The sequence below is a fragment of the Cucurbita maxima genome, unplaced genomic scaffold (assembly GCF_002738345.1).
Source record: "Cucurbita maxima cultivar Rimu unplaced genomic scaffold, Cmax_1.0 Cma_Scf00053, whole genome shotgun sequence".
Classification (NCBI taxonomy): Eukaryota; Viridiplantae; Streptophyta; class Magnoliopsida; order Cucurbitales; family Cucurbitaceae; genus Cucurbita; species Cucurbita maxima.
Genome location: NW_019272069.1, coordinates 106,096 through 120,449, shown reverse-complemented (window position 1 = coordinate 120,449; position 14,354 = coordinate 106,096). Strand labels below are relative to the sequence as shown.

General features: G+C 36.2%; 3 protein-coding genes and 1 pseudogene across 3 annotated transcripts; 2 read left to right on the top strand and 2 right to left on the bottom strand.

Moving 5' to 3' along the window:
* Nucleotides 1-1,153: 1,153 nt before the first annotated feature.
* On the top strand, nucleotides 1,154-1,996 carry LOC111471508 (actin-depolymerizing factor 7-like). Its single transcript, XM_023117215.1, has 2 exons — nucleotides 1,154-1,407; nucleotides 1,844-1,996. The coding sequence occupies exons 1-2, from the start codon at nucleotides 1,166-1,168 to the stop codon at nucleotides 1,992-1,994; spliced, it is 393 nt and encodes a 130-aa protein (XP_022972983.1). The 5' UTR covers nucleotides 1,154-1,165; the 3' UTR covers nucleotides 1,995-1,996.
* Nucleotides 1,997-2,849: 853 nt separating this feature from the next.
* LOC111471511 lies at nucleotides 2,850-3,630 on the bottom strand (annotated as a pseudogene).
* A 1,995-nt stretch (nucleotides 3,631-5,625) lies between these two features.
* LOC111471499 (deSI-like protein At4g17486) lies at nucleotides 5,626-9,226 on the top strand. The gene is made up of 5 exons (XM_023117207.1): nucleotides 5,626-6,027; nucleotides 6,162-6,389; nucleotides 7,304-7,591; nucleotides 8,399-8,479; nucleotides 8,824-9,226. The coding sequence occupies exons 2-5, from the start codon at nucleotides 6,242-6,244 to the stop codon at nucleotides 8,970-8,972; spliced, it is 666 nt and encodes a 221-aa protein (XP_022972975.1). The 5' UTR covers nucleotides 5,626-6,027; nucleotides 6,162-6,241; the 3' UTR covers nucleotides 8,973-9,226.
* A 285-nt stretch (nucleotides 9,227-9,511) lies between these two features.
* Nucleotides 9,512-13,975, bottom strand: LOC111471497 (putative disease resistance protein At4g19050). Its single transcript, XM_023117206.1, has 2 exons — nucleotides 10,019-13,975; nucleotides 9,512-9,771 (listed from the first exon to the last, which is right to left on the bottom strand). The coding sequence occupies exon 1, from the start codon at nucleotides 13,442-13,444 to the stop codon at nucleotides 10,046-10,048; it is 3,399 nt and encodes a 1,132-aa protein (XP_022972974.1). The 5' UTR covers nucleotides 13,445-13,975; the 3' UTR covers nucleotides 9,512-9,771; nucleotides 10,019-10,045.
* Between the last annotated feature and the right edge of the window lie 379 nt (nucleotides 13,976-14,354).

Below are 14,354 nucleotides of genomic sequence, written 5' to 3'. Positions count from 1 at the left end.
AAAAAGTTAATCAATTAGAACCCAAATTTAAATATTTAAAAAAATTTCAATTATAAAATTAAAAATTGAAAGATTTATAAATGAGTATAATAGAATATGAAGGGCTGAGATTGATTTAATTTATTTAGATTAATTCTAAAACGAATGACTTTATATTGAATTATATTCAATAATAATATAGAATATTTCAACATTATTGCAACTTTTTTTTCACTAATTCGTGTGTAATTACAAATTGAGTCTCGATCAATTTTTTAAAAACCGAAAAATTTAAGTTTGTTCATAAGTTAACATTTATTTTATCGGGTCAACCCAACCATCCCGAAAATAAGATTACAATCCAACCCAACTTACCCTACTTTTAAAATTATTATAAAAATTAAGAATATTTGACTTTTATAACCGACATTAGTAATGCATTCTTATTTATAAATATTTGATATTTAAGTTTTTTTAAAATAATTATATATATATAAAAAGAGTAACGTAATAACCCAATCCAACTTGATAATAGGGGTTAAACCTAACCGGGTTAAGCTGGGTTAGGTTGTGAACTTTATTCGAGTGGTTCTGGTTATCAATCCAACCCATCCAAAATTTCAAATTGGTTCAAAAGATTTTTTCAACCCAACCCACCTCAACTCGGGTACACGTCCAAAGATATTATTCTATTATTAATAATAAAGGGGTAAATGTGTTTTTTTGTTAATGGGTTAAAAAAAAAAAAAAAAAAAGGACACGTGGCAGTTATATTTAAAGAGATAAATATAGGATGAGCTATCTTAGAGAATTGTGAAGCCTTAAACTTCTCCAAGAATTAAGGATCTCTCTTCTCCCTTCTTTTTATCTCCTCTATTTCCCTCTCTTCCTTCTCCCCTTCCCCTCCCACACCCTTTCTTTCTCCTTCCTACTCATCAAACAAAAACATGGTATGTTCTTTCTCTCTTATCTTTCAACCATGTCTTCAATCCCGACCACCCGAAAAACGAGACGTTTTCACGTTTTATTCTTAAAGTATTGATAATAGGTTAAATCTACCGTGACCCATTTGCTTAAACTTCTGAGTCGATTAGTGATTTGACATGGTATTAGTGTTTATATTTGAATGTCTAGTAGTGTTATCTTATTTGTTTGATGTTGAGCTTAGGCGAACGCTGCATCTGGCATGGCTGTGAGAGATGAATGTAAATTGAAGTTTTTGGAGTTAAAAGCAAAGAGAAACTACAGATTCATCACTTTCAAGATTGAAGAACAAGAAGTGGTGATAGACAAATTGGGAAAACCAGACTCAACGTATGAGGATTTCACTGGATCTCTCCCTGCAGACGAGTGTCGCTATGCTGTCTTTGATTTCGATTTCATTACTGACGAGAATTGCCAGAAAAGCAAGATTTTTTTCATTGCATGGTATGTTACTAATATTTTCAATTCAACCCGAACATAACTTAATGGATAAGACATCAAACATTACTACTCAAAGAACCAACTTTGATATTTTGGACGAAGGTATATGTCTAACCCAGCTGAGTTATGTTTCGGTTGGCCACAAATAGTTGAACCTAACCCACATCCTTTTAGACGCTACCAATTCAAGATAAGACATCAAAATCACCAAGGTCGATGTGGTTCGATCTCCCACACCCAACAACAATTTGAAACAGGGCAGATTCAAATCAAGTATATATCTAAACGAGTCACAATGCTTGAACTTACCACAAATCGTTTAACCACGATATTCACTGATATACCTACGTTCGAGTTTTGTTGAATAGCTGTGTTTTCTTACTCGTTTTATTATGATATATATAATATGTTATCTAAATGATGGTACGTTGAGAAATAGGTCACCAGACATATCAAAGGTGAGAAGTAAAATGGTGTATGCAAGCTCCAAGGATAGATTCAAAAGAGAACTGGATGGTATTCAATTTGAGTTGCAAGCAACGGATCCAAGTGAGATGAGCTTTGACATTGTCAAGTCACGTGCATTTTAGATGCCACAATTTTTTTTTTTTTTTTCATCTATTTTATTTTATTTTTTTAATTCAAATGTGTACTCATAGAATTTCCCATTTTATTAATGTAATGGGAAATATTTAATTATATAACGTAGTGTTATGAAATAATACTCCATAAAATATGTTTTATTTCGAGCGAAATCGTTATGTTTTCGTCTTTAATGTTCGAGAATGATGTTTACTTACGTACTACTGTGAGCTACAGATTTTGTTATCTTTATTAACCATACTGAAAAATGCATCAGTAGGGGAGCGTTCCACTTTAGAGGGAAGCACCCACGCAAGCAATGGTGGACGAAGCGGAAGCGAGAATGTCAGAGTAACGCAAATATTGGTGAGAATCAATGTCCTAAAAACTTAAGGGTTCCTCCGCAAGGTTCGTCCACGGAGGATGAGTTAGGGCCTAAGATCAGGCCGAAAGGCGTAGTCAATGGACAACAGGTGGATATTTCTGTACTACCCCTTGTTGGTCCCAAGAGACAGGTAAAAAATATATTAAAAATAGATAAATTTTTCGAGAATCCGCCCATAAAAATAAATAGAAAATTTTAATGGAATGAACACTGAAATAGGAGGAAGATAGATATACTTAATGTTGTTATGGTTAGCCTCAAAAGCCTCTTTTAGGGAGAGGTTTTCACACAGTTTGTTCTCCTCTCCAACCAATTTGGGATCTCTTAATCCACTTTATTAGGGTTCAATGAACTTGTTGTCACACGGGTCGGAATTGGGCTGTTACAAATGGTATTAGAGTTAATCACCCAGACGGTCCAAAAAACTAATCAAAGTAAAGTTAACCCTCTCTATAAAATATGCGATGAACTTGAGCTATTACAACAATCTCACTATATCTTTTAACACTTTCTTTTTTAATAAAAGAAAATATGAAAATAGCTTTTTATTTAAATATTAGCATTGGCTGACAATCAGCTGCCCTCCACATGTAAGGCTTGCCACTTGTGTTTTCCACTTGTACTCCCCCACCTTCCGCAGCGGAGCCAACCTTCTTCCGCCGCTTCGGCGACAATGAAAGCTCCGGCGAGGATCGTTTCGACCTGACCCGAACCGGTTCGGGCTCGCCGGAGTTCACACGAAGGGGGAAATTGAGAAGAGCCCTTGACCCACGAATTCGGTAGGCTGCCCGATCATAAGCTAAAGCCGCATCCTCCGCCGTCTCATAAGTTCCAAGCCAAACTCTAGCGCCATTTTTCGCCGGGTCCCGAATCTCCGCCGCGAACTTCCCCCATGGTCGTTGCCGCACTCCTCTATAATGCTTCCCCCTCTCCAGTTTCACCACCAGGGGAAAACTCTCCGGAAGCTCCGACTTCACCGCCGAGAACCCAAAATCGAAACTTCCAACCGACGACGGATTGAGCGTCGGAACCCATCCAGAACCGACAGCTTCCCGGAGAACGTCGGCGAGCACCATATCTTCAGAATCGTCCACCTTGAGAGGCAAATTACCCCAATTTTCTTCAAGACATGGAATCAAGCTACTGAAAGTACCAGTCCGATCGCCGGGAACGACGGCAGCCTCCGGTTCGTCCAACAAGTGACGGCGAATTGGCTCAAGAAAACCAAAATCCGGCTCTGTTTTAGTGCTCCGGTTCATAATAAAATTTAGAGAGAAAAAGAGAAAAATATATGAGAAATTAATTGAAGTTTAATGAATTGGAGAGGTTTAATAATATAGGTGGAAGAGATTGATGCACGTGGGATTTGAAGGTTTGAAGTCAAAGAGCCTCCATCTGGTCGCCACGTCCCAAACCGCCACACGTGCGCCGCTACGCAGTCTTTTTGTCGGGCAATTATCCCCTAAGCCTGGAAAAATACAAATTGAATTTCGAATCCTATTAAATTAATCTCCTCATTTTGTATACACCAATTTAATAAATATATCTTCAAATTTTTGCTCTTTCTAAAAATATATATATATATATTTTTTATATATTTAAAAAAAAATCAAAACTACATTGGTTAATATTTTTATTTCAAAAATGTCCTTTAAAACTTTTAAATATATTTCTAAAGTATTATTAACTTAAACAAATTTCATTAATATTTTATATTTTAAATTTTAAAATTTTTTTAAATCAAATCGAAGAGAATTTTGACTTTACTAGTTGAAAATAAACGGAAAAAAATACTTAATTATATTGAATTGGATGATTTTGAAAGTAAAATATTAGTCAATTTTTTTTATTTTTAATCGAAAACATTTTACATACAAATCAAATACAAAACAAATTATGAAATTAAAGAGATAGTAATATATATATATATAAAAAAAAGAGAGAAAATAGGTTTTTGCACGTGTTTAAATAGGAAGGTGAGAGGGTTTTTCTTGGTTTGAAAATTATGTTGGATAATTTCAATGTAATATTTAAATAAATTAATAATTGCTTGCAAATTTTAAATTGTCTTGATAATTGGGAGATATTGAATAGAATGCCAAATAATTCATTTTAGTCTCTAGTTTTTTTTTTATTATTATTTTTATTTATATGTAATGTAACACAAGTTGAATTTACCAAGTTGCCCTTTTTAATAATATGGTCTTTAAAACCTATCCATATAATTCAATATAATTCAATTTAATTTATAGAAGATATAAAATTATTATTTTAATAGTTTTAAGGATTAAATTTATTGTGCAAATCAATCCAATTTACTAATTCCATTAATTTAATCGATTTTGATTTTCACCCTATAAAAAATAATTTAATTTAATTAAAATATATGGTTTATTAATTTTGATTAATGTTTATATATGGAAATTAGATGTTCAAATTCTCCTACAAGAATTTACCGAGGGGAAACAAAGCTGTCAAAATGACCCATTTGACCATCTTTTTCATTATATTTGGGAGATTTTTCTTTCCCATATTAGCTTGAATAAAATGTTTACTAAATTTTTAAATTTTTAATTTTGTGTTTAACAAATTAATTTTAAATATTTTTTTCTTCTAAATTAATATATATATATATATATATATATATATATATATATATATATATATATTCATCTTGGAAGAGTTATAAATAGGAGGCAGGAAAGGTGGCTAGAATTGGTGAAAGACTATGATGTAGATATCCAGTATCACCCTGGAAAAGTAAATGTGGTCACAAACGCTTTGAGTAGAAAGACGGCCCACTCGTCAGCCCTCGTTACAAGGGAAGTAAGGGTACAAAGAAAATTCGAACGAGCCAACATAGTTGTAGCGACTGAGAGAGTCATAGCACAACTGGCCCGACTTACAGTGCAACCTACACTTAGGCAGAGAATAATTACCTTCCAACAAGAGGATCCTAACCTATAGAAATTCCTAGGCCAGCTAGACGAAAGTACAATAGACGGATTCTCAAAGTTCTAGGCAAAGTAGGAATTTGGGTGGGGGAGGAAGATGAAGGACTCAAATATTTAAAAGTTTCCTAATTATTTAGTTTCTAATTTTGTTTTGTTCTCTATTTTCCTATCAATATTAAAAATAAAAAATAATAATAAAAAAAAGTAGTTTTTTTTAATTTAATTAAAAATTCAAGCGTTTCTTTAAAAAAAAAAAAAAAAAAAAATGTTATATATTAAAGAAGAAAAACAGACGGTTATGAAGGTTGAAGTGGGAAGGGAGCATGGTTTGGGGAAGTTGGTGAAATAAAGTCATAGAAATTTGGGCATTTTCTTCGTAACCTCCCTCCTCATTGATTGTGATCTGGAAACCCCAGATTGAATTCAGTCTGTTCTTACTTTTGAATTTAATTTTCATTTCTTTTGTCATAAACTTCAAGGAATCCGGATCGCTAAATTCTTTCTTCTCATTCACTCTCGATCAATTCTTCTCAATTTCTGTTCAATCCGTTCCACTTCGATGTTCTTAGGGTTTATCCATTGAATGTTAGTTCAATTTTCAAAATCGCTCTTCGTTTCTGCCAATTCTGGATTTGTAGTTCCGTCCAACAGGTTCTTGCGAAGACTGGGATCCTTCCGTCGGGAGCCAAATTGGCGCTCAAGGTTTTCTTTCTTCCCCAGCTCCGATTTCTTGTTTCCCTTGAAAATTCCCCCCAGATTTTCAGGTTTTTAGTTTTTGAGATTATCATTTATAGAAACCTAGTAAATCTGCAGCTGCTTCTCTTTTGAATTTTTAGGTCAATTGAAGGGTCTTTTGCGAAGATGATTAGTCTGTAATTTTTGAAGTATTTTCGAACCGGGCTGGCTATTACACACTATGCGTATCTTTCCACTGAGATCTAGCCCGGAAGACAAGGAGCAGGGCGGCACTCATGCTTTGCTATATCTTAATATCTACGATCTTACTCCCGTAAATCACTATCTCTATTGGATTGGGCTGGGAATCTTTCACTCGGGTATTGAGGGTATGTATATTTCATACTTCTTGCTATAGAACTGTTGTTGTGTGTGCTCATTGTAGATTTTTCTTCTTCTTTTCACTGGGAATTTCAGTTTACAATGGTGGTAATATATAAAGCATGGATAATGAAATGGTATATTTTAGTTGAGTTGGATTGGGAGTGAGCCAGGATTAGTCGAACTTGGATATTTTTTAGGGGCATGCCTTTGAGTTAACCCATTATTTAGACCATTAATAGTACAAGTATGCGATCCTGTGTTTAGTTTTTCTGACATCTATTGAACCTTCATGGAGGGCCATGGGCACTTATTTGCGAGAGATATTGAGTTTTTTCTTGAAATATATTAATGAATGATCATACGAAAGTGTTTTTTAGGTCGATTATGAATATGAAAGTTGTGCAAATGTAGGCGAGCATACGCATGCCATCACTTGACAGTGGTTATGTAGGAAATCAATCGACGACGTGTTCATGCTACTGTATTTTTCCTTGTATTGATATTTATATCTAATTAATCATTCATGCTTGGTCATTGTATCAGTCGTGGCATAACGAGGTTAGCTAGAAGCCATTTGAGTAACTACACCTTCTTCAAGTTTTGTTCATTTTATAATAATTAGAAGATGGTTCAATAAAGAAAGGAGATCCTGTTTGACTGTAAACAAATTTGTCAGCTGACTTGTGGCCAGTATTTTCAATGAATACAATACGTGATTTTGATCGTGATTAAAAAATAGTCGTGGCATTATGAGGATAGTGTTTGTGGGCGTCAAAATCCTTTGGTCACGTTTAGTTCATGAGCACAAACAGCCTCATTATAACTTCTTCCGTTCAAAAATTCATTTCCAATCTTGATGTGTTGTTCTGTTTGCATTTTATCCTGGCATAAAGTTGTTTTTCCCTGTTTTCATACTTAGTTCATGGTATGGAGTATGGCTTTGGAGCACATGAATATCCTACCAGTGGGGTGTTCGAGGTCGAGCCAAAAAGTTGCCCCGGATTTATCTTCCGAAGGTCAGTGTTATTGGGAAGCACTGAGTTGTCACGTGTCGAATTTCGTTCATTCATGGAGCACCTTTCTTCAGAGTACCATGGTGACACATATCATTTGATTGCCAAAAATTGCAACCATTTTACAGAAGAAGTCAGCAAGCGACTAACTGGGAAGCCCATTCCTGCGTGGGTGAATCGACTTGCTCGATTAGGTAAGAAATCTCTTCTTCTTCAGCATGCAATTTTGTGTCACGCTACAATCCGGGTTGAAATTAATTGGATAGCTGTGTGTATTGCAGTTCCTTCAGAACCTCCTTAAAGATGTTACTTGTTGATAGAATGACCAAGTTTTATATTTTCTTAAGCCACTCCATTCTATAAAGCTAGGTTTAGATGTTATTTTTTGTCTTTAATTTTTTTACTGAACTTTCAGTCTCTTTACATCTTTCAATGCTCTACTTTGGTCCTTCATTTCATTGACATTTACCATACCGTTACCCCTCTAGAAATATTTAAAATTTTATGACGATCCAACCTAAAATGATAATTTTTGTGGTATCCCACGTGAGTTGGAGAGGAGAACGAAACATTCCTTATAAAGGTGTGGAAACCTCTCCCTAACAGACGCCTTTTAAAAACCTTGAGGAGAAGCTCGAAAGGGAAAGCCTAAAAAGGACAATATTTGGTAGCGGTGGGCTTGGGCTGTTACATTTTGTGGTGTGAACTTTGGTAAAACGTTAAAAAAATGTGTATATAATGAATAATTTCTAGTTTTGTTATGTACTACATCTACTTGATTTTGATTTGTATATATTAGCGATGAGTGGAGAAAATAGTTCTTTTACCTGGTGTGATCACTGATTTTAACACTAACATTGCCCCGTCTTGAAGTATTTGTGATCCATTAGATTCTTGTGTAGAAAGTCATTTTGCAGAACGCCGACTCTGTTGTATTTTGCTGAGGGTTCGTGACGATGCCTGCATAATTCTTTCTACTGATCATACCTTGTTTGTTTCAGGTTCATTCTGCAATTGTCTTCTTCCTGAAAGCATCCAAGTTTCAGCAGTGAGGCACCTTCCTGATCATCCAGCATATTCTGGTATGTTTCTGAACGTTATCTCATGGGTGTGAATTATCTATGCATTATTCGCTCGAGAAGTGATTTCTTCTTTTTTTTTTTTTTTTTTTTTTTTTTTTTTTTTTTTTTTTTTTTTTTTTTTTTTTTGGCGTTTCAATGACATAATGAGATTGTCTATCATACAAAGGATCTGTTTGTGATTAATACACCATAATGTTACTTGAATTTACATGTGAATGAACATACTGGTGATGGAAATGGAACGGAAACATTAAACATGCTCTTTACTGTGTCGCCCTCAATGGCTACATTCTTCCTCGCCCTCCTGTTTAATTTTTTCCTGTGATCTGTATGTCATAATTCAGATGACGACGATGGCTCAGAATCTCTTGCATCTTCAATATCAGCAAGGAGCGATGAGGAAGAATCGAATAATCGTTTACTGATGAGTCCCAACGGCGACGTAGCATTCGTAAAAGAGAAGCCAGTGAAGCTATCTAGAGAATCTGTTTAATTCTTTTACCCTTTTGTTCCAACTTCTTTGCCTTGATCTATTTATTGTTTTGTCTGTATCTGTGATATGTAGTATTGAATGTATAATTTGATCAGGCCAAACTACTTGAGATCCTAATGGTTTAAGTGATATGATGATAATAGCTTAGAGTTGTATGCTGTCAGCATCATTTGGAGAATGTTAAGGTGAAAAATCGTAGCTTCATAGTTGTTGAAATTGTAATCATATATACAAAATGCCTAAGATTTCAGGAAGTTTGTATTGTACTCTTATTACATTAACTTCTAAAATCACACATTACTGTCACAGAATGACTTATAACAGGTCGACTGCCATTGCCATTGTCATCACCTCACGTTTTTGAACTCATTTTGTAGCTGATATAAAACAGGATGACAGCATGGACACTACAAACATAAAGGAACGTACAAATTCTCATTCGAAGGGGTGGGGGAACTGAATTCAAAGGTTAGGAAGCTTAATCAAAATGAATCTAATGAATCTAATTTTTTTCTATGATCGAATAAACTCAGGTTTCGCATCAAAATAAGGCATTGTCTGCGTTGGGATGAATTAACCCAACAACTCTTTGCTGCTACTGAATCTATCACAGATAAAGCCGAACACTGTAAAGTTTAAAGCTAGTTTCTGTCCAGCTCTAACTGTTCTAGCATTACTTGGCTAGCTGCAAAGGATGGGTGGGGGATCAAACCTTCAACTCAATAAGAGAGGTACATGTCTCTGATCGTTCGAGTAACTCGAGTTAGTTTGCTTCAAGATGGGTGATCCACACCTTCACCTGCAAAATAACAATGATACAAAACTTAATAGAGAGGCTAGTTATGAAGATAGTATTACCATATTTTTAATTAATCAATCAATCTTCTAAGGTAGATGCTCATTTTTGGGCAAGTTATGTGGGGTGGGTATATACTTAATTTTATGGGTTCATATGTTTTATCCTTATTAAGTGAATGAAGTTAAAACTTTCAAACACTTGAATTTCTCTAAGAAAATTAAATTAGCAACATATAAACAGATGTAACCTGCACTGGCAGCATAAAAGTTTATCATCACAATGATCTGGGAGATGTTGCTGCCTCATTCTCGATCTGACTTCCATCCCATTTCTCACGAGTCAGGTCCCCTTCAACTCTTACTTTCAGCCCAAAGTGTTCATGCAAGTTTTCTCCCAATTTAGGACAGTTCCTAATATTAGCTGTTCTCAAGGATGGAAGTTTAAGGCCGATGTCTGTCAACTCAGGCAATTCCACCAGGTTCAGGGAGTGCAACTTCTGCAAAGTACACTCTTCTTTGGGTTCACATATGGACTTCAATCTATCACAAAATTTAACATGGAGAATCTCAAGGTTCTTCGAGAGTTGAGAGGACTTGAACAGAGTCTCAAGCTGTGGACAAGCATCTACATACAACTGTTTGAGATTCCTGACGCTCTCAAATTGGCGGCTTGTAGAATGCACACTCCTCAAGATAGGAAGGTTGGATATCCATAGGAACTCTAGGTTGTCCAATAACTTAAGGTTATCGTTGTCTAGATTTTCTGACAATTTAAGGTTATCCTTGTCTAGATTTTCTGAAAACTTGAGGTTATCTTGGTCTAGATTCTTTGACAAGTTAAGGTTATCCTTGTCTTCCTGCATTAGATTCTCCAGGTTGGGACAACTCCAAATCCAGCAGCCTTTTAAATTATTTGCATTGCCCAATTCAGATAAGCTTCTAATAAACCCATTTTCAACCAAAGAAACATATTCGACTTTCATAAGGGCATCCTCAAGACCAGTGGGAAAGCTCTCAAATCCACAGATTTCCAAAAACGGGGTATACTCGACATGATAAGACATGACATGAAAGTATATATCTTGAAAGCTAGTCCCATCCTGAAGTTCACAGATTTCTTTATCCTCCTCCTCTCCCTTTTTTAAAGGGCATACAGAGATGAAAAATTTATTGAAGCATGAGTTCCATAGGTCAGGTATTCCCTTCATAATTCTAAAAGAATCCAAATTTCTCACAATCATGGAAGGCCTGTTTGTAATATTTTGAAGTTGGGAAGGCATACCACATTGGTCCCAGTTTAGCTCTCCAGGAAGTGATTTTATGCCCGTCCAATCGAGTCCAAGAGTATCTGCAGAGTCTGGCAGGTCGAGATGCATTAAGCGAGTTACCATAGCCATCCGACAGGGGAATTTCTTGATTCCTGTCCCTTGCAAATGAAGAGCCTCCAACTTCACAAGTGGTTCTAAAGTAGGAATCTCGTGTAGGTCTGAACAATCTGTTAGCAGAAGTTGTCTAAGGTTGCAAAGTCTTGTGATTGTTTGTAAAGAACTGATCCGTGTCCTTGATAAATCCAAGACCTCAAGGTTTGTGAGATTATCCAATTTTAAAGGCATCTGCAATTCACAGTCTCTTAGATAAAGCTCCCTAAGATTGGTATAATTGTTCAATGGTGGGGACCTTAGTCGTGTTGCCGATAGGTTGAGGATCTCCAATTGATTCATATATTCGGGCAACTCAGCTTCCCATTCTCTCAAGTTTTTCGCACCACAAACATCGAGCTCTTTAAGTTTAGACGAACTTAGAGGTGGAAGTTTTGTAAGATTGATGCAGTTTCTTAGTAGAAGTTGGGAGAGGTTTTGAAGACCAGATAGACTGGGCATTTTTTCAATCTTAGTTTCCGACACGTCGAGGAGCTGGAGATTGGTCATGTGGCTAAAGGATTCGTCTTCAAATGCCTCAAAGAAAATGCAACCTGATATATCAAGGACTTCCAATTTCACAAGGGCAATTAGACTTGGTAATGTCCGCAGCTTGCTGCATTCATGTAGTTTAAGTTCTCGTAGGTTAACAAGGCCAGAAAGAGAAGGTAAGTTCTCAACCGGAGATTTCGAGAGGTTGAGATAACGAAGGCGTGCCATATTTTTGAAGGTGTCATCTTCAAGTTCAACCAAGTTTAACATCTCAGAGAGATTGAGCAGCTCAAGATTCGAAAGGTAACAGATGCTGGAAGGTAAACAACTGACTCCAGTTTTGGAAAGGTCAAGGATTTTGAGGTCATTATTTTCTGGAAAGGTGTTATCCTGAATTTCCTTTATCTTTAGAGCACCAGAGAGATCAAGAACTTCGAGCCCACTCAACTCTCGAAGATTTGGCAGCCTAATCAGTTTTTTGCAATCTCTATATGACACACGAGATAGCTGCTTGAGATCCTTAAGAAATGGAACATGCCCAACTAGAGTTTGAGAAAGGTCTAGCAGCAGAAGATCTTGAAGAGCATTGATGCTTTTATCTGCAAAACTTTCCAATGAAGTTGCACCAGAAACATCAAGCAGCTGCAGCTTCCTGAGTTTTGCCAACATTGGCAACGACGTTAGGCAGCAACAACCCCGTAGGTTGATGGATCGCAGTTCACGAAGCGTTGACAAGGAGGAAGGAAGTCGTTCAATTCCAGTTTCAGATAAGTTGAGGCTTCGAAGCTTAGATAAACTCTTAAATAGATCGCTTGGGACATGCTTGAGGTTTTTAGCATTAGATATCTCCAGAACTGTTAATGCCTTTAGATATTCAAGGCCATCAATCTTCTCCAGCAGATCACAGTCTTTGAGAACAAGAAAACAAAGATTTCCCAACTTTGTTAAACTAATGGGCAATGATTTGATCCTGGGACTGAAAATGGCAAGAACTCGGAGATTCACCAGAGTCGAAAAATACGTTTCAATAACCTCCTGGCAGAGATGATTTCCATCAACCAGAAGGACTGAAATTTCTTTCCATTCCTTCTCACAAGTTCTAATCATTCCATCAGCATGCCCAACACTATCAAGACCTAGCCAATTTTTACCCTCATATACCCCACTCAATCCCAAACTAGGCTTCCAAATGAATCTAGGATATCGACTATCAGGAACGTCCTGTGCCAGTTTCTCCATAACGACGATATTATCGTTTTCTATCTTGAGTAGGCCACACTTGATGAGTTTCATTAAAATCCTATATCCCTGATTGTATGCCTTCTCAAAATGATCAATGAGGCCAAAACATTCTTCTAATATCCAGTTTGTAATCAAGACATTGTAATGAACTCCATGGTTCTTGCGGAAGAACTGTCTGCTATGCCAGCAACAATTAATCAATGCCAAATCACTTCTTGGCAACATCTCAAACCCACACCGCATCAATGATATTATCCTATCCTCTAGTGTTCTTCCTATGATGCAATAACTCACCATCTCTTCTAAAGCTCTTTCCAATGTCCAATCATCCCCTTCGCCCTCTGCAATATTATTTAAGGTTTCAGCAATGAACAAATTCATCGCAGGAATGTTACCACAATTTTGTAGAATGATTTCGGCTGTTTTCTGAAACTTTGGATTGTTCTTAACCTGATCTACCACCATTTCACTCAATTGAGCCGATGGTCCCGCGGCACTCGCTTGCCCTGTCTTTGAGTTCATAGCTGAAACAAATACTCTTACAAGAATTACGATCAAAACCGAAAACTGTGTGGTTTCTATCTAGCCTCCCATTCACTATAGAGTTGATAACGGATCCCAGGCTTCGGATTCATTTCAGCGAAACGACTATAAGAAACAGAGAATATTTTAGGGTTTTTGAGGATTTGGTTTCATCGGCGATTCATTGTTGAAGAGAATGGGCATACAATACAAAACCAGACATCATTAACGGAGATCAACATTTGCAGGAAAACTATGAGAGAAAGCAAATTACCGGCGGAAATTGTGTTCAGACTTCAACGCAAAGCCATGGATTCTGTTGAGCAAACGAGCTAAGAAGGAATTTGGACTGAATTCACTCAGTTTAATGCCGCCATTGGAGACTAACCATTCAAGATTAGCCGAATGCTGGAGCAAAGAGAGATCTAAATTGGCACACAAGTACCCAGATGACAAGTTAAGAATCATTAAAGACTGCTTTGAGAAAAGATTAACTAATTTCACAACTTTAATATTATAATTCTACACGATAATAAAATAAAATAAACAAGTCAACATGAGGAGTAGAAGTGGCTTCTTTAATCTAGCCACTCGACGTATTTTTCGACCGAGATTCCTTCACGAAACTTGTTCACAACTTCGAGAATAGGTTTAGACTTTCAAAATCCGTACAAAACAGTCAAGAAATGACGAAGATCTAGAAGTAAGAATTTTAGTCTCGATTTTTCTTTAGATTCGTGGCATTTCTTGTTTAATAGGAGATCGTTTTGAACAAGATTCATGAAGGAATCTAGGAGAAAAACAACTTTCGATTAAGCCTCAAGAACGGTAAGTTATTTTTAGTTTTGGCCAAAAAAAGTTAAAAAATCGAGTAGACTCTGGAATTTTTGAGAAAATGCAGATGCGTTGA